Genomic DNA, 25186 nt, shown 5'->3' with positions numbered 1-25186 from the left:
ATGAGAACCACGTCAAAATGGTGTTACAACGATTGCGGGATCATGGACTTTATGCCAAGCTGGAAAAATGCGCTTTTGATCTACAAGAGGTAGATTTCCTTGGTTACCGCATCTCGCCTCTAGGGCTTTCCATGGACCCAGCCAAAGTTTCAGCAGTATTGGAATGGCGGGCGCCAACTAACAAGAAAGAGGTGCAGCGTTTCTTGGGGTTCGCGAACTACTACCGCAAGTTCATTCCAGATTTTGCCCGCTGGTCCGACCCCATCACTAGCTGCATCCGTGGAAAGCAGCCTTTCCGCTGGACTGATCAAGCAGAGAAAGGGTTCCAGCAACTAAAGAAACTATTCACCTCCCAGCCAATTCTACAGCACCCAAATCCTGGAACCCCTTTTGTGGTGCAAGCGGACGCCTCTGATGTGGCAATTGGGGCTGTACTCTTACAACCGGTGGGAGATCACCTCCACCCCTGTGCCTTTTATTCTCGTCAACTAACCACACCAGAGAGGAATTACACCATTTGGGAAAAAGAACTACTGGCCATAAAGGCAGCCTTTGAAACTTGGAGACATTGGCTAGAAGGGGCCAAATTTCCCATTGAAGTCCACACTGATCATCGTAATCTAGAACATCTAAGAACTGCCCGCAAACTAAATCAGAGGCAGCAACGTTGGGCTTTATTCTTTGAACGTTTCAACTTCCAGATCCATTATGTGACCCCAGCCCAAACCAAGCAAGCAGACGCCCTGTCACGTAAACCGGAATACGCTGCAGGACGCAAGGAGACCTTTGAATCCCAACTGCTACAACCTGAGAACTTTGCCACGCTCACGGTGGGGAACACCAAATCCATTCCCATTGGTTCAACTTCCCCTACTCCAGGACCCATCTGTGCTCAAGAAATCAGGGCTAGTCAGCAAGCAGATGCCTGGGCGCAGGACCAACTTCGCCAAGGTCTGCATTTCCCCTTTTCGCTTAAAGATGGGCTGCTCTGCTATAGAAATCATGTCTATATCCCACCCGGACCGGGCAGAGAAAAAGCGCTTCGTCTGTGTCATGACTGCAAACCAGCAGGACACTTCGGACTATTTAAAACTATGCATTTGATCCTAAGGGATTTTTGGTGGCCCAAGATCCGCAAGGATGTGGAAAAATATGTCAACACCTGCCCAGTATGCCAGCGCTCCAAGATACGAAGGGAGAAGCCCTCAGGGCTTTTACACCCCCTTCCTACCCCATCTCGCCCATGGGAAATAATTTCCGCGGATTTCATCACTGACCTACCACCTTCCTGTGGATTCACCACGATCTTAGTGGTGGTGGACCTATTCACCAAGTTAGCCCATTTCATTCCCTGCGAAGGCCTCCCCACGGCCAAGGAAACTGCGGATCTATTTCTTCAACATGTCTTCAGACTACATGGATTGCCCAAGAGTTTAGTCACAGACCGTGGATCTCAATTCACCTCTCGTTTTTGGAAGGCACTACAAAAACTATTGGGCATAGACTCTCGCTTATCTTCAGCTCATCATCCCCAAACAGATGGGCAAACGGAGCGCACCAATGCCACTTTGGAGCAGTATCTTCGCTGTTATGTAAACTATCAACAGGACAATTGGGCTTCTCTGTTACCACTGTCTGAGTTTGCCTACAACAATGGAGTTCAAGCTTCTACAAAAGAAACGCCGTTCTTTGCAAACTACGGCTTCCATCCACGTTTCTTTCCCCCTGTCATTGAAACTTCAGAGGTTCCCGCAGCAGAGGATTGGCTGCAGGAACTCACAGCGGTGCAACAACTTTTGCTCCAGCAACTGGACCAAGCCAAGGAGGACTATAAACGCCACGCTGACAAACATCGCCAGCCGGGCCCTGAAATCAAGGTAGGAGATCGGGTTTTCCTGTCCACTCGCTTTCTGCCCTCCCACCGCCCTTGCCGGAAGTTAGATGCCCGTTTCATTGGTCCCTATCCAGTGGTGGCGCAATTAAACCCCGTGACTTTCAAACTCCAACTTCCGCGTTCAATGCGCATTCACCCAGTGTTTCACCGTTCCCTGCTCCTTCCGGCGGATGGTGTGCGACCTGATACAGACCAACCGGCCCCCCCTCCTGTTTTGATGAATGGGGAGGAGGAGTTCGAGGTTGAGGACATTTTGGATTCTCGCTTTCACCGCCGCCGCCTACAATATCTCATTGACTGGGTGGGTTTTGGCCCTGAGGAACGCTCTTGGGAAGACGCCTCCACAGTCCATGCCCCTGATCTAACCCGTCGCTTTCATCAGACCTATCCCACCAAACCGCGACCTCGCGCCTCGGGGAGAGGGCCCCAGTTTGGGAGGGGCCTTGAGGAGGGGGATAGTGTGATGACCCATGGGCCTTGTAGTCCTGCTCAGGACATTGTAATTCCTGATGAAGATGAAAACTTGGGTTTTTTACCTTCCCAGTCTGAACTGGATTCCTCTCAGCCAGATCTTTCCCAGGCAGATCTGGGAACCTTGCACCTGCAAGAAAGTTGTCTCCCAGAAGTATGTCAAACAAGCCCAGAGCCTACTTCTCCCGTATTCTTGCGCCGGGAGTTTTGTAAACAACAGAGAAGTTTGGATTCAGCTTCGCGCAGGAGTGCGAGGATTGCAGCTAAGAATGTGGCCAATTAAGACTGCTTCTCGTGAGAATCTTTGAGGAGTCTCACATCTGGTCTCAGAGTTAGCTTTCGGTTCTGATTCCCAGAGAACTGCTTCGGCGGGAAGCTAGACTCTATTTAGGTGTTTTACCCGCGTAGTAACTTCGCGGAGTCAATTCGTCAGCCTACGGAGCGAGTTGTGTCTGGACAGCGCGCTCCGGTTCAAGCCTCGCTCCTGCTCAAGCCTTGCCTTGCTATCCAGCCTTCGCCTTGCTTCCCAGCCTTTGTTTATCTACGGACTTTGCCTTGTTTCCCAGGATTAATCCTTGCCTTGTTCCACGGATTTATCAAGTTATTCCACGGACCTTGTTCTTGTTCTTAGTTACCTTGTTCCACGTTCAAACCTTGTTTCAAGTATCAAGTTATTTCCTAGCCTCGCTCAAGTTTCATGGACTAAAGGACCTTGTCATCTCCCCTCACTTTGCTTGGCAAAGTGAGTGTTTCGGTTATTGGATTACAACTTTGGACCTTAATATTTCTTATTGGACATTGCTTTTTTGGACTAATTCTGACCTTTCCTGAAGGGTCTAATTCTGGACTATTTTCTACACTAGTTTTTATTAACTTTATATAATCCTACAATAAAGATATTAGATAGATTCTGGCCTCTGTGTATGGTTATTGGTGCTCTGCAGCCTGGGTCGTGACACTTTTTCCCCCAAGAAAGTATGAATTAAATTAAAAACAGATAGAATGACTATAATTGTATTAAAGCCATCATGCCTTTGTAGTGCATTATGTAGTATTAAATAAAGGACCAACTTTTTAAAACTTTAAAAGCTTATTTTTAAAAAGGTTCTTGAACTTCATTCTTTTTACAATTTTTCAGAAACTTGAATGCATGAATTACCTTTAACAGGCTTTAAAACTGAGAGAGAAATTGATTGATGAATCAATTTTGACACTGATGCACATCTTACATCTTTTTCTAGAGCTTCGGGAGGATGGTTTTCAGCCCCAGACCTTCTTAGTTCAAGGAGTGAAAGCTTTACTTTCTGCTTTAAAATTATGGATGAAGAAGGATGTAAGTTCAAATACATTACCATAATTTTAAATGAATATTTCCTTTCTTTTCTGTATTCAGTTCCTTTCAGTAAAAAAATCTGTTTATCCTGTCGCTATTTGGATAAATTCAGCTGATTTTCATGTTTTCTTTACAGCTTGTAACAGAACATGCGTTTGAAATTCCAGATAATATTAGGCCTGGACAGCTCATCAAAGAACTCTCTAAAGTGATTCGTTCTATAGAGGTAAAAGTTGACCTCTGTGAAATTTTGTCTGAATGCATCAAATTACATACAACTTCTGAAAACCCTTCCCTTTGTTGTGCTCTTTTCTCTTGAAAATTAGTTTCTTGGCTGTTGCTATAATTACTTCCAAACTTTCCTTCTATCGTTTTAGCAGTACATACTTAAAATACTGTAAATAAAACTCTTATAATTCAAAATTCAAGTGATAAAAGCTTTATGAGGGAGTGAAGAAAACGTAGTCTTTTTTTGAAAGCCATACTGTTGTTATAAGTGTGCTACTATAATTTTCTTTTATTTAAAGGAGGAAAACAACAAAACAGTTAAAACTCAGGGAATTAGTACTTGCCAAGTTTCACGATCATCAAATGAATTGGCTTCCACTCATCATTCCAGAAGAAAAGCAAGGAAATTACGAGATCATACCATCAAAACTCCTTCTAATTTGGACATTCTGGAGCTTCACACAAGGGAAGTTCTCAAAAGACTAGAGATGTCCCCTTGGGAAGAGGCAAGTATTCACATAAGACATAACTAAAACACTCAATATATAAGCTAGATGCCGCAATAAAACTGGAGAATAGCTGCACCCCCTCCCCCCAAATAAATGCCGTAGAGATGGCTCCCTCCTCTTCCTCCTCCTCCTCCTCTTCCAACTAAACTCTGGCAGAGTGCGAGAAGCGCTGCCGCCGTTTCCAAGTGCCTACTTTTGGGCAGTGATAGAGAAGTTCCACGCTTGCCGACAAAGGGAAGCCGAGACCTGGGCTCCTCCTCCTCCCCCCCTCCCCTCCCCTCTCTTTGCAACAGGAGGCTTCAGCACTCGTCAGTTAGACCAGGCGAGAGGGACAGCGGCAGTTGACATGGCTCTGGCGGTGGGAGTGGCTGCTGCTGCTGCTGCTCTTGGCCTCCTCCTTCGCTCCTTCGGCAGCCCTCCTTGAAGTAGCCTGGGGACAGTTTTCAGCAGAGGAAGAAGCAGGAGTTGGGGCTCGGACTCGGAGGGAGGGAGACCTGGCCGGGGCCTTAGAGGACAAAAAGCAGCTTCAGAGCCTCCTGTCTTCCCTCCTCTCCAACCTGGCCCAACTGTCCATCTCTGGAGTGGGATAAAAGCAACTGGAGGAGAGGAGCCCCTGGCCCAAACAAAGCCTGGTCTCCCACCTCAGCACCTGCCTCTCTTCTCAGATGGTGCTTATGGCCCCAGATCTGGACAGCAACTGCTTTGGCCCCTTCTCGCTTGCATGGGAAAGGCATGCGCCTTTCCCATGCTGTCAAGATTATGCATGGCCCTCGATGGGCAGGAAGCCCTTTCCTTCGATGGGAGGAAATTAATTGGCGGCCCGATCTGGATCCCAGGCACCCCAGGGAACGCTGGGCCAACAGATAGAAGGCCCCTGACCCCAAGGGAGGGCCTTCATCGCAGACAGAGGCTTCCCAAGGTGAAGGGCAGAGCCTGGCTGGAGTCAAGAAAACACCTGTCACTGGGAGGAAACGCTTCACCTGTACAGTATATAATAAATATTCCTTTTTTGTTCAACAATAAATGTGAATTCTTCATGAAAAAATAAGACATCCCCTGAAAATAAGACCTAGCATATCTTTGGGAGCAAAAATTAATATAAGACATTGTCTTATTTTCAGGGAAATAGGCTACTGTGTAGGTTACCAGTGATTTTCCAGCAACACATAGCTCAAGTAATATATAGTTCATGTGGACAGAACCAACTCTAAAATAATACAGGAAAAATATGAACTGAAGGGCACACTGAGTATATGGTACATATGTGGTTAACTTTTATCCTAATTCTAATTTTGGGGAGCTGAAAATGTTCTGTGTTCTTCTCACTGATGTTTGATGTAACCTGAATTGATTAACATTGTTGTTGTGAGAGAATAATTACATGTGATATCCAAATCCAATAATGCTATATCTTGCAAAACTTTAGAGTATAAAGGGCCATGATAGTCTTCTGACTGATAATGTTGTCTATAGAAAACCACAACCAGCCATACATGACAAGGAGAACAGTAACTATCTGCAATATATTGCATTGTTTTTAGTGTTTGCCACTTTAAGTTTCTCTAGAGAGATAAAGGATAGAAATAAATATTATTATAATAATATAATAATGTCCAACAACTCAGTGAATGAAAATAAAATCAGTTGTTTTAGAACTGGAAAGTTTCGCTGTAAGTCAGTGTGTGTAAGCAAATTGTATACATTGTCACGACCCAGGCTGCAGAGCACCAATAACCATACACAGAGGCCAGAATCTATCTAATATCTTTATTGTAGGAATATATAAAGTTAATAAAAACAAGTGTAGAAAATAGTCCAGAATTAGACCTTTCAGGAAAGGTCAGAATTAGTCCAAAAAAGCAATGTCCAATAAGAAATATTAAGGTCCAAAGTTGTAATCCAATAACCGAAACACTCACTTTGCCAAGCAAAGTGAGGGGAGATGGCAAGGTCCTTTAGTCCATGAAACTTGAGCGAGGCTAGGAAATAACTTGATACTTGAAACAAGGCTTGAACGTGGAACAAGGTAACTAAGAACAAGAACAAGGTCCGTGGAATAACTTGATAAATCCGTGGAACAAGGCAAGGATTGATCCTGGGAAACAAGGCAAAGTCCGTAGATAAACAAAGGCTGGGAAGCAAGGCGAGGGCTGGATAGCAAGGCAAGGCTTGAGCAGGAGCGAGGCTTGAACCGGAGCGCGCTGTCCAGACACAACTCGCTCCGTAGGCTGACGAATTGACTCCGCGAAGTTACTACGCGGGTAAAACACCTAAATAGAGTCTAGCTTCCCGCCGAAGCAGTTCTCTGGGAATCAGAACCGAAAGCTAACTCTGAGACCAGATGTGAGACTCCCCAAAGATTCTCACGAGAAGCAGTCTTAATTGGCCACATTCTTAGCTGCAATCCTCGCACTCCTGCGCGAAGCTGAATCCAAACTTCTCTGTTGTTTACAAAACTCCCGGCGCAAGAATACGGGAGAAGTAGGCTCTGGGCTTGTTTGACATACTTCTGGGAGACAACTTTCTTGCAGGTGCAAGGTTCCCAGATCTGCCTGGGAAAGATCTGGCTGAGAGGAATCCAGTTCAGACTGGGAAGGTAAAAAACCCAAGTTTTCATCTTCATCAGGAATTACAATGTCCTGAGCAGGACTACAAGGCCCATGGGTCATCACACTATCCCCCTCCTCAAGGCCCCTCCCAAACTGGGGCCCTCTCCCCGAGGCGCGAGGTCGCGGTTTGGTGGGATAGGTCTGATGAAAGCGACGGGTTAGATCAGGGGCATGGACTGTGGAGGCGTCTTCCCAAGAGCGTTCCTCAGGGCCAAAACCCACCCAGTCAATGAGATATTGTAGGCGGCGGCGGTGAAAGCGAGAATCCAAAATGTCCTCAACCTCGAACTCCTCCTCCCCATTCATCAAAACAGGAGGGGGGGCCGGTTGGTCTGTATCAGATCGCACACCATCCGCCGGAAGGAGCAGGGAACGGTGAAACACTGGGTGAATGCGCATTGAACGCGGAAGTTGGAGTTTGAAAGTCACGGGGTTTAATTGCGCCACCACTGGATAGGGACCAATGAAACGGGCATCTAACTTCCGGCAAGGGCGGTGGGAGGGCAGAAAGCGAGTGGACAGGAAAACCCGATCTCCTACCTTGATTTCAGGGCCCGGCTGGCGATGTTTGTCAGCGTGGCGTTTATAGTCCTCCTTGGCTTGGTCCAGTTGCTGGAGCAAAAGTTGTTGCACCGCTGTGAGTTCCTGCAGCCAATCCTCTGCTGCGGGAACCTCTGAAGTTTCAATGACAGGGGGAAAGAAACGTGGATGGAAGCCGTAGTTTGCAAAGAACGGCGTTTCTTTTGTAGAAGCTTGAACTCCATTGTTGTAGGCAAACTCAGACAGTGGTAACAGAGAAGCCCAATTGTCCTGTTGATAGTTTACATAACAGCGAAGATACTGCTCCAAAGTGGCATTGGTGCGCTCCGTTTGCCCATCTGTTTGGGGATGATGAGCTGAAGATAAGCGAGAGTCTATGCCCAATAGTTTTTGTAGTGCCTTCCAAAAACGAGAGGTGAATTGAGATCCACGGTCTGTGACTAAACTCTTGGGCAATCCATGTAGTCTGAAGACATGTTGAAGAAATAGATCCGCAGTTTCCTTGGCCGTGGGGAGGCCTTCGCAGGGAATGAAATGGGCTAACTTGGTGAATAGGTCCACCACCACTAAGATCGTGGTGAATCCACAGGAAGGTGGTAGGTCAGTGATGAAATCCGCGGAAATTATTTCCCATGGGCGAGATGGGGTAGGAAGGGGGTGTAAAAGCCCTGAGGGCTTCTCCCTTCGTATCTTGGAGCGCTGGCATACTGGGCAGGTGTTGACATATTTTTCCACATCCTTGCGGATCTTGGGCCACCAAAAATCCCTTAGGATCAAATGCATAGTTTTAAATAGTCCGAAGTGTCCTGCTGGTTTGCAGTCATGACACAGACGAAGCGCTTTTTCCCTGCCCGGTCCGGGTGGGATGTAGACATGATTTCTATAGCAGAGCAGCCCATCTTTAAGCGAAAAGGGGAAATGCAGACCTTGGCGAAGTTGGTCCTGCGCCCAGGCATCTGCTTGCTGACTAGCCCTGATTTCTTGAGCACAGATGGGTCCTGGAGTAGGGGAAGTTGAACCAATGGGAATGGATTTGGTGTTCCCCACCGTGAGCGTGGCAAAGTTCTCAGGTTGTAGCAGTTGGGATTCAAAGGTCTCCTTGCGTCCTGCAGCGTATTCCGGTTTACGTGACAGGGCGTCTGCTTGCTTGGTTTGGGCTGGGGTCACATAATGGATCTGGAAGTTGAAACGTTCAAAGAATAAAGCCCAACGTTGCTGCCTCTGATTTAGTTTGCGGGCAGTTCTTAGATGTTCTAGATTACGGTGATCAGTGTGGACTTCAATGGGAAATTTGGCCCCTTCTAGCCAATGTCTCCAAGTTTCAAAGGCTGCCTTTATGGCCAGTAGTTCTTTTTCCCAAATGGTGTAATTCCTCTCTGGTGTGGTTAGTTGACGAGAATAAAAGGCACAGGGGTGGAGGTGATCTCCCACCGGTTGTAAGAGTACAGCCCCAATTGCCACATCAGAGGCGTCCGCTTGCACCACAAAAGGGGTTCCAGGATTTGGGTGCTGTAGAATTGGCTGGGAGGTGAATAGTTTCTTTAGTTGCTGGAACCCTTTCTCTGCTTGATCAGTCCAGCGGAAAGGCTGCTTTCCACGGATGCAGCTAGTGATGGGGTCGGACCAGCGGGCAAAATCTGGAATGAACTTGCGGTAGTAGTTCGCGAACCCCAAGAAACGCTGCACCTCTTTCTTGTTAGTTGGCGCCCGCCATTCCAATACTGCTGAAACTTTGGCTGGGTCCATGGAAAGCCCTAGAGGCGAGATGCGGTAACCAAGGAAATCTACCTCTTGTAGATCAAAAGCGCATTTTTCCAGCTTGGCATAAAGTCCATGATCCCGCAATCGTTGTAACACCATTTTGACGTGGTTCTCATGTTCTGATTGTGATCTGGAAAACACCAAAAAATCGTCCAGGTAGATTATCAAGAACCTGTCTAGATAGTCCTGAAAAATGTCATTGACAAAATGCTGGAACGTTGCGGGGGCTCCGCATAAACCGAAATTCATAACTCGGGACTCAAATAATCCGAATTTGGTCTGGAAGGCGGTCTTCCACTCGTCCCCTTCCCTGATGCGAACTAAGTTGTAAGCCCCCCGAAGATCCAGCTTGGTGTAAACCTTGGCTCCTCGAAGCCGATCCAGTAGATCCGAGATTAAAGGCAGGGGATAGCTGTTCCGCTTGGTGATATTGTTCAATGCTCTGTAGTCCACCACCAAGCGTAGTTCCCCTGACTTCTTCTTCACAAACATCACTGGGGAGGCGGCTGGGGATTGAGAGGGTCTGATGAACCCCTTGCGAAGGTTTGTCTCTAGGAATTCCCTGAGAGCTTCTTGCTCTGGCTCAGTCAGGGAGTAGAGATGCCCTCGCGGGATCGGGGCCCCCTCCACCAAGTCAATGGCACAGTCATAAGGTCTATGTGGGGGTAATTTTTCGGCTTCTTTCTCATTGAATACATCCCAATACTCGGAGTACTTCTTTGGCAAGGTGATGATGGGCTCGGTGTCTGTGGCATGGCATACCTTGGCTACGAGGCAATGGTTTTGGCAGTACGGTGAAGCAAACTGCAGTTCTCTGTTGGACCAGGAGATGTTAGGGTCGTGGAGAGTCAGCCATGGAATTCCCAAAATCACAGGGAAATGGGGAACCTCGGTAACAAAGAAGGAAATCTCTTCCATATGTTCCCTTATCCACATCCTGGTGGGTTCCGACCACTGACTTACGGGGCCCGTCTTGAGGGGACGGCCGTCTATGGCTTGCACCACACGGGCATTCTTGAAATCATGATATTGTAATCCCAGAGAGTCGGCATACTCTCTATCGATGAAATTGTTGGTAGCTCCAGAGTCTATCATGGCGTGGATCATGACGGGTCCCCTTTTTGCTGACCATAATGTGACCACGAGAAGGAACAGGACCCCGGTTGGCGGCTCTTGGATGGATTTTTTGACCGGGTTGGCGAGCCCCTCTACACCCGGTCGTTGGCTTCCCCCGCCGGCTGTGTGCCAGTCGGCTCAGACGCCTTCGTCTCCGTGGAGGACGCCGCCGCAAGACGGGCGGCAGGCTTCCCTTTGGCTGGGCACTCTCTGGCGAAGTGGCCCCCGTTCCCGCAGTACCAGCAGAGGTTTAAGCGTTGACGACGGGCCTTCTCGGCGGCATCTAGTCTGGGACGCACATTGCCCAACTGCATTGGCACCTCCTCGCCTCCTCTGGGGTATGGGGTTGGCGGTGGGGGTCTCCACACCGGACGTGGCTGAACGCTGGCGGGAGCGGGGGGTTTTGCCCCGGCTCTACTGCCCTGGCCTCGAACCCACTGTTTCCTGTTGGCAATCATGACTTCAGCCCGTAAACATTGATCAATGAGTGCCTCGAGGGTCTGGGGAGGATCCACCTTGGAGATTTCTTCCAGCATTTCAATGTTGAGACCCTCCCGGAATTGTCCCCTGAGGGCTACATCGTTCCAGCCGGTGTTGTGGGCCAGCACTCGGAACTCGGCTATATACTGAGACATAGGTCTGTCTCCTTGGAAAAGGCGACGGAGTTTGTGACCGGCTGCCTCCAAATTGTCCTCGATTCCCCAAGTCTCCTTGAGGTGGTCCAAGAAGTGTTGCGCTGATCTTAGGTGTGGAGAGGCTTGGTCGAACAGTGCCGTCGCCCAGCTGGCCGCTGGCCCGTCTAGAAGACTGTAAACCCATGCCACTTTGATGTCTTCTTGGGGAAACTCGGCAGCACGGGCCTCCAGATAAGCTTGACATTGGCGACGGAAGACATGAACCTTAGAAGCTTCTCCAGTAAACTTGGTTGGCAACGCCATGGCCGGAAGACGAACTCCGCGTTCCTTCAAACCCCTTATTTCTCCATCCTGTGCATTGAGCTTATCACGGATTCGGTCCACCTCTTCCTTGTCGATGGTGTAGGTAATCGGCTGGCCGCTCGGCCCAGGTACGACTCCGGTAGACATTCTGGCCGAGGTTAATTGGTGCTTAGGGTGGCGGAGTCAAACTGTCACGACCCAGGCTGCAGAGCACCAATAACCATACACAGAGGCCAGAATCTATCTAATATCTTTATTGTAGGAATATATAAAGTTAATAAAAACAAGTGTAGAAAATAGTCCAGAATTAGACCTTTCAGGAAAGGTCAGAATTAGTCCAAAAAAGCAATGTCCAATAAGAAATATTAAGGTCCAAAGTTGTAATCCAATAACCGAAACACTCACTTTGCCAAGCAAAGTGAGGGGAGATGGCAAGGTCCTTTAGTCCATGAAACTTGAGCGAGGCTAGGAAATAACTTGATACTTGAAACAAGGCTTGAACGTGGAACAAGGTAACTAAGAACAAGAACAAGGTCCGTGGAATAACTTGATAAATCCGTGGAACAAGGCAAGGATTGATCCTGGGAAACAAGGCAAAGTCCGTAGATAAACAAAGGCTGGGAAGCAAGGCGAGGGCTGGATAGCAAGGCAAGGCTTGAGCAGGAGCGAGGCTTGAACCGGAGCGCGCTGTCCAGACACAACTCGCTCCGTAGGCTGACGAATTGACTCCGCGAAGTTACTACGCGGGTAAAACACCTAAATAGAGTCTAGCTTCCCGCCGAAGCAGTTCTCTGGGAATCAGAACCGAAAGCTAACTCTGAGACCAGATGTGAGACTCCCCAAAGATTCTCACGAGAAGCAGTCTTAATTGGCCACATTCTTAGCTGCAATCCTCGCACTCCTGCGCGAAGCTGAATCCAAACTTCTCTGTTGTTTACAAAACTCCCGGCGCAAGAATACGGGAGAAGTAGGCTCTGGGCTTGTTTGACATACTTCTGGGAGACAACTTTCTTGCAGGTGCAAGGTTCCCAGATCTGCCTGGGAAAGATCTGGCTGAGAGGAATCCAGTTCAGACTGGGAAGGTAAAAAACCCAAGTTTTCATCTTCATCAGGAATTACAATGTCCTGAGCAGGACTACAAGGCCCATGGGTCATCACATACATGAAGCTGTTCTCTTGGAAGCATAACAGTTCTTGATAATTAATATCTTCTTTGTGTGTATTAGTATTTTTATAGCATAGCAACATGCTACTATTGGTGTAGACTACACAGAGAAATAGCTTATTAAAGTATTATTAGATGAAGGTGAAATTTTCCTTTTTTCTTTTCCTTCAGGATACAGCAAATTATAAATTGAATGAAAGATTTAACAAACCTCTTCAGCCATCTTCTACTGTTCCTGAATGGAGAACAAAGGACAACGATTTACGGCTTTTGTTGTCAAATGGCAGAATAATTAGGTATAAAACATACCCACCTGTGCAATTCTATTTATCTTTTGCTTCAGTCAATTTTGGAGATCTTGTTCATGTTACATTTCATTTATGGGTCTGGGCTGAGAAAGAAATATAGGAGAATAAAGCTGTAAGCTAAGTCAGGAAGATAAAAAGCCAATTCTTCTATAGTGAACCTTTTGGATTAGCTGTGACGGGATCTCAGGGCACATTTAAATTGATCATTTAATGCAGTTTGAAGTGGACAGACAATAAATGAACACAAATATGTGTGAAAGAAAGCCCTTCATGTCCTCAAACTGGATCCAGATTTCCTATAGAATCATCTGCACAGTGGAAACCACTTTGTTCAGTACTGTTTTTGCATTAATAATGGCAGTTGTGATGGAATGGATGAGGGCTAACAAGTTGAAGCTTAATCCAGACAAGACAGAGGCCCTTCTGGTCAGTCGTGGGGCTAATCGGGGTATTGGGTGGCAACCTGTGCTCGACGGGGTTGCGCTCCCCCTGAGGGCATAGGTCCACAGCTTGGGGGTCCTCTTGGACTCATCGCTGACGCTTGAAGCTCAGGTGTCAGCGGTGGCTGGGAGGGCCTTCGCACAATTAAAGTTTGTGCGCCAGCTGTGACCATACATCGAGAAGTCTGACTTGGCCACTGTGGTCCATGCCTTGGTTACAGCCAGACTGGATTACTGCAATGCTCTCTACGTAGGGTTGCCCATGAAGACGGTCTGTAAATTCCAACTGGTTCAAAGGTCGGCAGCCAGGTTTCTAACTGGGGCTGGTTATAAGGAGTGTACAACGCCCCCATTAAACCAGCTCCACTGTCTGCCGATAACTTGCCAGGCTCAATTCAAAGTGCAGGTGTTGACTTATAAAGCCCTATACGGCTCAGGCCCTGCCTATCTCCGTGATCGCATCTCCCCCCTATGAATCAGTGCAGTCCTTGAGATCTGCTGGGGAGGCCCTCCTCTCACTCCCGCTGTCATCCCAAGTGAGGTTGGTGGGGACGAGGGAGCGGGCCTTCTCAGTAGTGGCACCCTGGCTCTGGAACGCTCTCCCTAAGGAGATTAGGTTGTCCCCTACTCTACATACCTTCTGCAAGGAGCTCAAAACCTGGTGGTTTCAGCAGGTGTTTAAATGCTCATTTGGCTATTCCACTGACTTTGCCCCTGAAATATACTGCGCAGTTTCATCTTTTCTTGATTATGGTCCATGTTAACCTATGGGATTATTGACCCCCGACTGGAAGCTATTGTGATTTTATTTATTGTTATTTTTAGTGTAATTTTATTTTGTGCATTAATATGTTTTTATATTGTTATGTACTGTATGTTGTGTACCACTGCTGTAAACTGCCCTGAGTCCCTTCTGGGAGATAGGGCCGTATATAAATAAAGTTATTATTATTTTATTTTTTACCCACCTCCCCTCATGGCTCAAGGCAGGTTACAGCATAGTTTGTAAAACTTCTATAAATACACATATTAAATATATTTCTGATGGTCATTGTAGATGTGCAGTCATAGAATCATAGAATAGTATAGTTGGAAGAGACCTCATGGGCCATCCAGTCCAACCCCCTGCTAAGAAGCAGGAAATCTCATTCAAAGCACCCCAGTCTGTCATTGGGTCCTTTGGGTTGTTTGTATCAATGAACGTTGACAGCAAGCAGCAACATTCAAATAGTAATAGGCAGCTTAGTTTTATTACTATTACTTCCTGTCATGTCAAAAGAACACTTACTCATGGGATTGTGGGAAATTTAAATAGTGGTTAAACTCCTTTGTGCTGTCTGGAATGTCAAGGGAAATAATTAAAGGAGATACCAATATCTGAAGACTGGATCCTGACAGCTGCCAAAGAATGCTATTTGCTAACAAGCAGCTTTCATTTGACCATAAGTTTTTTTTAACTATTGAAAGAGATTTTGAAGGTGAAAATTCAAGAAGAGTTCTGCACTGCCTGTTTGAAAATTGTTCAGGATAATGCTATATGACTGAATTCAAGTTGTACATAAGTATATTCCTGCTTCTTTCTTTTTTTTCTTTTTTTTGGATAAACCTACGTTACGATGCAGTTTAATAAAATTGATAACACATATTTGCTTGTTAGATGGCAAGTAGAATTTTATAGTCATTGATTGTGACATTAAAAAGATGGGGAAATAAAGATGATTCAAAGGCATAATGGATAAACATTTTTTTAACTTTATGACAGGGATGAGAGGCAGCCATTTAGAGATTCAAGCCTTTATACTGCAGACAGTGAAGATGAGGATGAGAAGGCAAATTCAGAGACAGAAAAAACTATTAAAAAGGAAAAACAGAACTCACAGGAAGTAGAAGACAACACAGATGTGCAAAAACCACTGAATAGTGAGTTTGGTTTCCTTGAACAAGTAATCCATTTATGTTGTGCATAATACATTCAGTTACTTCATAAATTGTTGATGAATTTAATACTAAAAAAACTTTAGGATGATTTTTCATATTCCTCAGTATTTACAGTGTGAGATTCTCATTGCATTCTTAAATCTAGTTCAGAAATGTAGTTTTTCCCCTACACTGAACCGTGACTGAACCGGGTTTCTGTCTTTGAGATTTATGATTTGAGGACCTTAAGTCCAATATATATATATTAAATTCAGAGAAGAGATTATAAACACCCAACCTTGGTGAAACAAGCAGGTTTTATTAATTACTACAGCATTCAGTATGCTCTCCATGTAGAAATGTATGACTGTGTCCATGAAAAATAACACTTGATCTATCTTATGTTGAAATTCTAGCAGTGTTTCTTCTTATATATCAAAAGGATATTATTTATATTTATAAAAGATTTTTGTACTATTTCCTTATAGTTACTATTTTCTTTGAGGTAAAGCTAAATGATTAATAACTGGAAATAATGTGTTAGCTTTCATTCCTAGATTACTTAAAACCCTTGCATTAAATACTCTCATTAGATTTTATATACACAAGGACCATTGAACTGGCCCCAAGGCATTGTACAATAACTGGGTAAAGTATCATTTAGAGTAAGGAGATGTAAAATTTTGTGTGTGACATAATGTGGAAACCTTCTTTTTCTCTCTTCCAGTGTTTTTTGAAAGTGTGAAATCAGAACTCAGGAATGGAAACTCAGAATACTCTGATATTTCTGATTCAGAAGAATCTGAACCTGATTGCACTAACCAGGTAAATACTAGAACAGTGGTTCTTAACAGCCTGTGGACCCAGTCAAATCCAGTCAAAAGCAGGAAGAGAGATTATGCCTGTGTTCTGGCCTTCTGCAGTATCATAGCTATGCTCCTGAGGCTCATAGCAGTGTGAGCAGCATGAATCCCATTTTCATAGCCTGCTTTTTCAGCAGCCGGTGTGAGCGCATTGTCTCCCTCTGATTCCTGGCTTGCTGCTTTCTCTCCTGACCCACCATTGCACTGTTATTTCTCTCAACCTGGACCTAGTTAATTTTCTTCTCATCCTCCCCCAAAATACTATTTTACTATGTCCTGCTGCTTCAAGTATCAGACCAGGATGTGGCTGGGCTCTAGGGAACTTTCTTCAGGTGCTTTTATTGAGACTATGTTTGATGGCTCACAAGCTGTGAGGGACCTGCTAGAAATGGTTGGGTGGAAAGGGAGGGAAGGACAGCCCAGGTACCAGATGAGAGGAGGGTTCTTGCCTGGGGGCATGGGGGAGGGAAGAAATGTTTGTCTTGCTTTTGCTTTTAGAAGCACCACAAGTCGTTTTGCCTTTGCTGCAACAGGATAAGACTGCAATTCCTTTTGTGCTTCCTTTGGAATAGGCCCCTTTGTAATAGGGGGGACCTATTTCTTACTAATTGTGTTGGGGTAGACGGTTGCGCTGCCAAGAGGCTGGATCACTTGGTGCAAAAATCTGATCTGGAGATTTGTCATTCTGATTGTTAGGCTAGTTGATATACAAGTCAACAAGTGATAAACTTATAATGGGAATCATGGAATCATAGAGTTGGAAGAGAACACAAGGGCCATCCAGTCCAACCCCCTACTATGCAGGAAAAGCAAAATGAAAGTACCCCCAATGGCTGGCCATCCAGCCTCTGTTGAAAAGCCTTCAAAGAAAGAGCCTCTACCATACTTCCCATACTTCGAAGCAGTGAGTTCCGCTGTTAATATGTAAGAAGTGCTCAGAATAATTATCATCTAGAAGGATGTTCCTGATGTTCCTAAGTGGGGAAATATATAGATAATAATGTTAATAAAATATTCAAAATGGTTAACTTGTAAACACTGATTGTATATTCTATGAAGTGCTAATGGGTTTTCTTCTCTTTCATTCAGCAAAAGGATTCCTCTGTAGAGGAATCAGAATGCTCAGGTGATGAGAAACAGGAAGTAACTTCAAATATTAAGGAGGAATCTAAAACAACATACAATCTCTTTCAAACCTTACAGAAGCCATGTAAAGATGAAACTGCAAATAAAAGGTGAGATAAAGAATTGGAGAACTTAAATTTATATAGGGTTTTCAAGCAGAATTGTGTTACTTTAATTCATTGAATAGGAATATAGGTATATATGTTGCATCTCTGAAACAATGCTGTATTCTATTCTGATTTTTAGGGAATGTCCTACCTCGAGAAGTATGGAGGAAGAAGCTATTCAGGGCATGCTTTCTATGGCAGGATTGCACTATACCACTTGTTTACCAGATAATACACAGAGCACAGACTGCACTAACAGAGGAAACTCTCTTCAGGAACACAGAAACTACCCCAAAAGTAGGCATAAAGAGAAGATGTCTTCCTACAGTCATAAAACAGAATGTGGTAAGTTTCTGTGTATCTGTATTTGGTTCCAGACCTAAAAGAGACTTAAACTATAGTTCCAAAAGAAGGTTGCAACTTGCATGGCTGAATTAGCTGAAAACTTAACTGTCAGATAGCCCATAACATTTACATATCTGCAATATTTTATATTTATTTTAGTTCATATTTGGATTTCTAGCTTTCTAAGCCTGTATTGGTCTGTATGTTTTTGTGAAAGAAAAAAAATAGATCTCTCTGACTTATGACATAAGTATCAATGCTTAAAGCTTATCTAATTGGGCAGGCAGTCTCCACATAAAAGCTAATGACTGCTCAAATTGTGTTTGTCCCCTTTTCTTCATTACAAATAGGCTTGGAAAACCCATGGTTCGGATGTTGGTTCCCCCCCCCCTTGCATGAAGTGATTTGAATATTAGCAGCACAATACATCAAGATATCTATTATAAAATTAATGTGGTGAGGAGCTTTATAATTGGGAGTGTCATGCAGTGATTTTGGCAGTTATCAAGAAATGCAGTGGATCATGGATTCTTGTATGAACAAATGTGCTTTTTCTCAGCCAGAGAAGCAAATTAAATACATAGTATTCATGTTATCAGATTATTGAACGTCAGATAAGGGTAAAGAAAAATCACAGTGGCTGTTAAATATGTTTTAATACTGTATTTATTAATGTCATGTGGAAATACTACAGCAGCAAACTAGTAAATGCAAAATTTTGTGTCCAGTGAAAACAAAATTTCTAGGGAAGCATTACATTGGTTTTAAGACGATATTCATTAAGAACAGAAAATTCAGTATTAAAATGTTCTAGTGCCTAATCTTCTGTAATATTTTCTGATGCAATACTGGGGCTCAATTATTTTAAAAAGTATTTTCATAATGGTAAAATATGGCTAAGTCAAAATAGATAATAAAATAATGAAAAATAATGAGATGTTTAGCAGAATAATTCATGATGTAACCTTAAATATGGAGAAATACCATTAATTTCACTAAATCATCTAATGCCAGTTTCCTGCTCCTTGAATACTTTAATTTCCATAGGAAATAAACCACAGCAATTACAATTTTAAATTAGGAATATTATTCAGTTATATATATATATATTCAGGGGAGGCAGTGTTTTCTGTACAAGAAAACTTGTAATAAAACAGCCATAGTATGAATTAGTTTTCAGTCTATAATTTGATCAGATTTGTGCTTTGTGCAAGTAGTTTTTTTCATTTCACCCCTTTAAGAATACAGCAATATGTTTGCTTTTGCTTGTAGCAAAAACAAGTAACCACAATATGCTAACAGCTGTTACAGCAGATGTTGTCTCAACTGTAATCTATTTGATGCTTTTCCACCAATATATATCTATGGCAACAAAGAAATCCAGATGGCAAAGGCAAATGGTATTGATTCAAAATGTTCAATTTTTCTAGTAGGAAGGAAAATTCCATCTGAATACAAATGGTATTTACGTACTGGAAAAAATGTGATGTTTCCTAACCCTCTAAATGAATATATGGTTGATCTCAGTAGTATTTATAGCATGTTCATAATCATTCATTTCTAATTCCTCAATATCATCACTGAAGATCCAAGCTAATCTAGGTTACCTTTGTAGTGATATTAGTCGTATCACCCAAATGATCTCAATAATCTTTCCAGTCATTAATACAATGGGAGTTTTTAAAAGGGAAATTCATGCTGTAGATACTCCTCTAAAACAAGGAATCTGTACCTTGTTTTAGAGAAACTAGAAGTGGTGGGTTAGGGTTTTGAAAACAACTTTTGGATTCTCTGAGGTTGTGTATCCCTGGACTAATGTAACTTAGTCTGTGAAGTTCTCCGCAAGTCGGTTGATACTACTGCTCACATGAAGACAATGAAGTGCCTTTGATGGAAAAATTAGTTTTTACATTATCTGAGTAGGAAATTGCTTCAGCCAAAAAGTTTTAAAAAAACAACCCAAACATTTATTTCTTGCTCGCCTCTCCAGCAAATTGAAGGAGATGTTATGGCATTCCACATTATGTGAGAAGAAAAGATTCTTGGGGATATAATACGTTTTTAGCTACCTGTTATGTGTGTGTGGGCATTTGCTTCATGTATGAACAGAAGTAGTTAAAATAACAGTTTGAGCTTCCTTTATCTGGAATTCTAAAATACACCAAACCAAAAATTATCCACATGTGTGGCTGAGATAGTGATGCCCTTGCTACTTGGTGTGTTTAATGCATAAAACTGTTAGAAATGTTGTATAAAATTATCTTCAGGTTTTTTGTACAAGATATACATGAAACGTAAATTAATTTCATGTTTAGACTTGGATCCCATCTCTAGCATATCTCATTATGTACGTATATGCAAATACAGCAATTTCAAATTGGGAAAAAATAAAATACTAAATACATCTGGTCCCACGCATTTTGGATAAGGGACACTCATCCTCTAGTGATCTTGTTAATAGGCATATTTTTTATCAAGCTGAGTGAAGTGCAATATGATCCAACAATACTCTACAATAATTATTTGTTTTTAAATGTTTATTTATGTTTTATTTTATAGATAGTTTTATGTATTATATATGCTGATTGTTTTGGATTTCATAGAATCATAGAATCATAGAATAGTAGAGTTGGAAGAGACCTCATGGGCCATCTAGTCCAACCCCCCACTAAGAAGCAGGAAATCGCATTCAAAGCACCCCCGACAGATGGCCATCCAGCCTCTGCTTAAAAGCTTCCAAAGAAGGAGCCTCCACCACAGTCTGGGGGAGAGAGTTCCACTGCCGAACAGCCCTCACAGTGAGGAAGTTCTTCCTGATGTTCAGGTGGAATCTCCTTTCCTGTAGTTTGAAGCCATTGTTCCGTGTCCTAGTCTGCAGGGCAGCAGAAAATAAGCTTGCTCCCTCCTGCCTATGACTTCCCCTCACGTATTTGTACATGGCTATCATGTCTCCTCTCAGCCTTCTCTTCTGCAGGCTAAACATGCCCAGCTCTTTAAGCCTCTCCTCATAGGGCTTGTTCTCCAGACCCTTAATCATTTTAGTCGCCCTCCTCTGGACGCTTTCCAGCTTGTCAACATCTCCCTTCAACTGCGGTGCCCAAAATTGGACACAGTATTCCAGGTGTGGTCTGACCAAGGCAGAATAGAGGGGGAGCATGACTTTCCTGGATCTAGATGCAGGCCAAAGTCCCATTGGCTTTTTTAGCTGCCGCATCACATTGTAGGCTCATGTTTAACTTGTCGTCCACGAGGACTCCAAGGTCTTTTCCGCACACACTGCTGTCAAGCCAGGCGTCCCCCATTCTGTATCTTTGATTTCCATTTTTTCTGCCGAAGTGAAGTATCTTGCATTTGTCCCTGTTGAACTTCATTTTGTTAGTTTCGGCCCATCTCTCTAGTCTGTCAAGATCGTTTTGAATTCTGCTCCTTTCTTCTGGAGTGTTAGCTATCCCTCCGAGTTTGGTGTCATCTGCAAACTTGATGATCGTGCCTTCTAACCCTTCGTCTAAGTTATTAATAAAGATGTTGAACAGAACTGGGCCCAGGACGGAGCCCTGCGGCACTCCACTTGTCACTTCTTTCCATGATGAAGACGACGCATTGGTGAACACCCTTTGGGTTCGTTCGCTTAGCCAATTACAGATCCACCTAACTGTAGTTTTGTCTAGCCCACATTTTACTAGTTTGTTTGCCAGAAGGTCGTGGGGGACTTTGTCGAAGGCCTTACTGAAATCCAGGTACTCTACATCCACGGCATTCCCTGTATCGACCCAACTCGTAACTCTATCGAAAAAAGAGATCAGATTAGTCTGGCATGACTTGTTATTGGTAAATCCGTGTTGACTATTAGCATTTGTTTCTAAGTGTTTGCAGACCACTTCCTTAATGATCTTTCCCAGAATCTTGCCTGGTATTGATGTGAGGCTGACCGGACGGTAATTGTTTGGGTCGTTCTTTTTTCCCTTCTTGAAGATAGGGACCACATTCACCCTCCTCCAATCTGCTGGGACTTCTCCCGTTCTCCAAGAACTCTCGAAGATGATTGCCAGTGGTTCTGAAATAACTTCCGCTAGTTCCTTCAATACTCTTGGGTGTAGCTGATCTGGCCCTGGCGACTTGAATTCGTTTAGAGTGGCCAGGTGTTCCTGGACAACTTGTTTCCCTATTTGGGGTTGGATTTCCCCCAATCCTTCGTCCATTCCATGTTGCTGAGGTTGAAGATGGCTTTCTTTTTGTGAGAAGACCAAGGCAAAGAAGGCATTAAGCAGTTCTGCCTTTTCCCTGTCCCCATCACCCCATCTTCTCCTTGCTGTGGCCCTATCGCCTCCTTTTTCTTCCTTTTTCTACGAACGTAAGCAAAAAACCTTTTTTGTTGTTTTTTATGTCCCTGGCAAGCCTGAGCTCATTTTGCGCTTTAGCCTTGCGAACCTTTTCCCTACAGGTGTTGGCTATACGTTTGAATTCTTCTTTGGTGATTTCTCCCCTTTTCCACTTCTTGTGCATGTCACTTTTGAGCTTTAGCTCAGTTAGAAGTTCTTTGGACATCCATTCTGGCTTCTTTGCATTTGTCTTATTTTTCTTCTTTGTTGGCACTGTTTGCATTTGCGCCTTGAGTATTTCACTTTTGAAAAACTCCCGGATTACAGTCTTGCATTTCTTCTGCAACGTAACTGTTTTTGACATATAAAGCTACTCCCCCTCCTCTCCCCTTTGTTCTATTTCTGTGAAAGAGGTTATAGCCCTCAATGGTTAAATTCCAGTGATGGGAGTCATCCCACCAGGTTTCAGTGATGCCTCTGACATCGTATGTGTGCTGCTGTGCTAAGAGTTGGAGTTCGTCTTGCTTATTTCCCATGCTTTGAGCATTAGTGTAAAGACATGTAAGCCCCTGTGACCTCCCCTTGAGCTGTTTATTTGGGATTATTGTATTGCTTTTAATATGTTATAAGCTGCTTTGGGCCCCTTTTGGGAGAAAGTGGGATATAAATAAAGATTGGTTATTGTTGTTGTTATTCAATGTGATGCCTTTCAAGATTAGTGGGACTTCTGTTTCATTATTCTGGTTTTATATTCAGTGAAACAGTGAATGAGAAATATGAAGGGTTTAATGAAAATAGAATGAACCAACAAGTCACAAAGTTGACTGCTTTTCATTATCTAGAGGATGTGATTTGTTGAGAAAATAAATATTTTCTCTATTTTGACAGGTATTTGTAAGTGTTTAAATGTGTCTGTTTAATTTCTGTTCAGATAAGCACATAAAAGAAGAAAAAGATGCAGGATCTTCAACTTTAGCCACAACATTAAATGTCATTTCTAAAGTAAACCCTCAGGTAAGAGTTAGAATAGTGTACTCAATTCACAGCAGACTAAATATTCAGAGCTGTTTTATGTTAATGAGGATATGCCTTTTCTGTAAACTTTTCAGTTGTCCACTACATCTGTGTGTGTCACTAACATGAATATACTGTTTTACAAATTATGCCATATTACTGTATTAGTTTATATGTCAAGCTTTTTTTAGGTTTTTTTTTTTTTTTTACAAAAATTGATCCCCCAAACCAGTTCATCTTATACATGAGTCAATGCTGAACAGTGACCCAGTGCAAAAGTAGTGAAAAAAGGCAGAGGCAACAAGTTTTTGTTCCATTACCACCCTCTTGCTCAAATTGGAGAAATATTGGCAGGCCTCCCTCCTACTTACTTTTCTCCCCACCTGAGCAGTATTCAATAACAGTATGGGAGAGTCTTATAGACAATGGTTCGCCTGTTGCAGCCCAGCCACCTATGTGACATCTTCACCCAAAGTGGAGATCTAATTTTCCTAAGTCCCCTTGGGGAGACAGGGCAGGGTACAAATATTGTTATTGTTATTATTTAGTCCAAATATATCTCAGCCAACAGGAATCAATCAACTGATTTAAAGTTTATTGAAGAAAAGAATGTTCTATAGAAAAAGCTACTTCAATAGTACATTCCAGAGTACAGAATAGCAAAGTATTTTAAGGTATACATGAAAGGCAAAAAAGCTGAAGTACATCCCAAATACTGGCTTCAAAAATCATTCCAAAATAGAGGTTACAGCCATAATATTCTTGATGCAAGAAACAGTAGAGTCCAATACTGAAAGTAAAGCCAAAAATCCATAGAACTTAGACATAAAATTGTATCTAAAACATGATTCCCTAATATAATAGCAAGCAAGAAAACATGACATGAAAACAAGGCCAGAAGCTCCTATCCTGGAGCACATGAAAAAGGTGACTTTCTCTTGAAAATTCAAAGTTGCTCTCAGCACAGAACAATTCAAGGGCTAACTTAAGAAATGAAATTCATTCCCATGGAGATGCAATCAGTCTAACGCCTGGCATCCCTTTGTTAATCTTTCAAATGCTGGGAAAATCTTAATTATCTTTCCTTGGCACTATCTTTCCGTAACTGGAGGTGCTGAGTTATAGGCAACAGTCCAGCATCTTCCACCTCCCTTGCCTCCTTTTCAGGGTCAGGAAGAGCTTTTGGCAGCATTTCCTGGGAAACATTCTCACTAAAAACAGATCTGTTTGTAAGGCAATTCTCATCATCCAGAGGAGAGCTACTTTCTCCCCTTGATACTACAGGAGTGGGGGGCTCCAACTCAGGAGCACAAGGCCCCACCACCAAAAGGTCCCCTCCTCCTCAGACCAGACCTCAACAGTGTCTGCCATCTGAGCACTTGAGATGGAGCAGAATGGTGGAGGCCATTTTTAATAAGGCCTTACTGCAGTAAGCCTTTTTGCAGAGATATTTGTAGCAGTCATTTTAATAGGAGCAGATAGGTTTTTATAACGCTCGCCACTATTTATTTATTTATTTGCTACCATCTGAGTCAGCTTGTTCTTAGCATCCATACTCTGAACACTTGTGATGCATGCTCTTTATGTGTATTGAGTATTTATTTGTATCACATCTGTGCCATTATTTCTCGAGGAACTGTAACTAGCTGGTAAAATTTAGTTTACAAAAAGTGTCCCTGTTGTTTTTGACACTTACATATGTGCATCCACAAATTCTGCATATGCCTAGCATTATAGAGTCAAACTGCTTTTTCCCCTTTACAGGATACAAACAAAACTCAGAAATATATTAAGAAGGAAGATGTATCAGAAGCCAGTTACAGAATTCAAGAAAACAGAAGTCACTTACAAAATAATGGTTTCAGCTTCTCACATGGCAAATGTGCGCAGGACTGTAGCTTGATTGAAGGGGAATGCAGGCTAAGTGATGGTAGCCTTAGCCCTGACCGACCATATGGTGAAACCTCATTGTCTGTCCCTCTTCATCCAACCAAGCGACCAGCATCAAATCCACCCCCTATCAACAACCAGGCAACAAAAGGTGCTGTAATAATCTAGATTATTTTTAGTTAGAAACTCTCCCACTGTCTCTTTTTCCTCTTTCTCTGTCCCTCTCATTCTGTTGTGTGAGCATAACAACAACAGCCTACCTTCCAGGAACCCAATAAGGATTGTTGTTGAGTT

The 25186-nt window shown here is 43.4% G+C and overlaps 1 protein-coding gene across 1 annotated transcript in view; it reads left to right on the top strand.

Moving 5' to 3' along the window:
* The window catches only part of kdm7a (lysine demethylase 7A), a 74439-nt gene that overhangs the window by 44524 nt on the left and 4729 nt on the right, over positions 1-25186 (top strand). Inside the window, exons 10-19 of the mRNA XM_062983084.1 lie at positions 3607-3698; positions 3835-3924; positions 4226-4432; positions 12736-12860; positions 15075-15232; positions 15957-16054; positions 17182-17327; positions 17464-17669; positions 22920-23002; positions 24767-25043. Of these exons, the coding sequence (XP_062839154.1) occupies positions 3607-3698; positions 3835-3924; positions 4226-4432; positions 12736-12860; positions 15075-15232; positions 15957-16054; positions 17182-17327; positions 17464-17669; positions 22920-23002; positions 24767-25043 (1482 nt within the window). The remainder of the gene's footprint in view (positions 1-3606; positions 3699-3834; positions 3925-4225; positions 4433-12735; positions 12861-15074; positions 15233-15956; positions 16055-17181; positions 17328-17463; positions 17670-22919; positions 23003-24766; positions 25044-25186) is intronic.

This window comes from Anolis carolinensis, chromosome 5 (assembly GCF_035594765.1).
Source record: "Anolis carolinensis isolate JA03-04 chromosome 5, rAnoCar3.1.pri, whole genome shotgun sequence".
Classification (NCBI taxonomy): Eukaryota; Metazoa; Chordata; class Lepidosauria; order Squamata; family Dactyloidae; genus Anolis; species Anolis carolinensis.
This window is presented reverse-complemented; position numbering and strand designations above follow the sequence as displayed.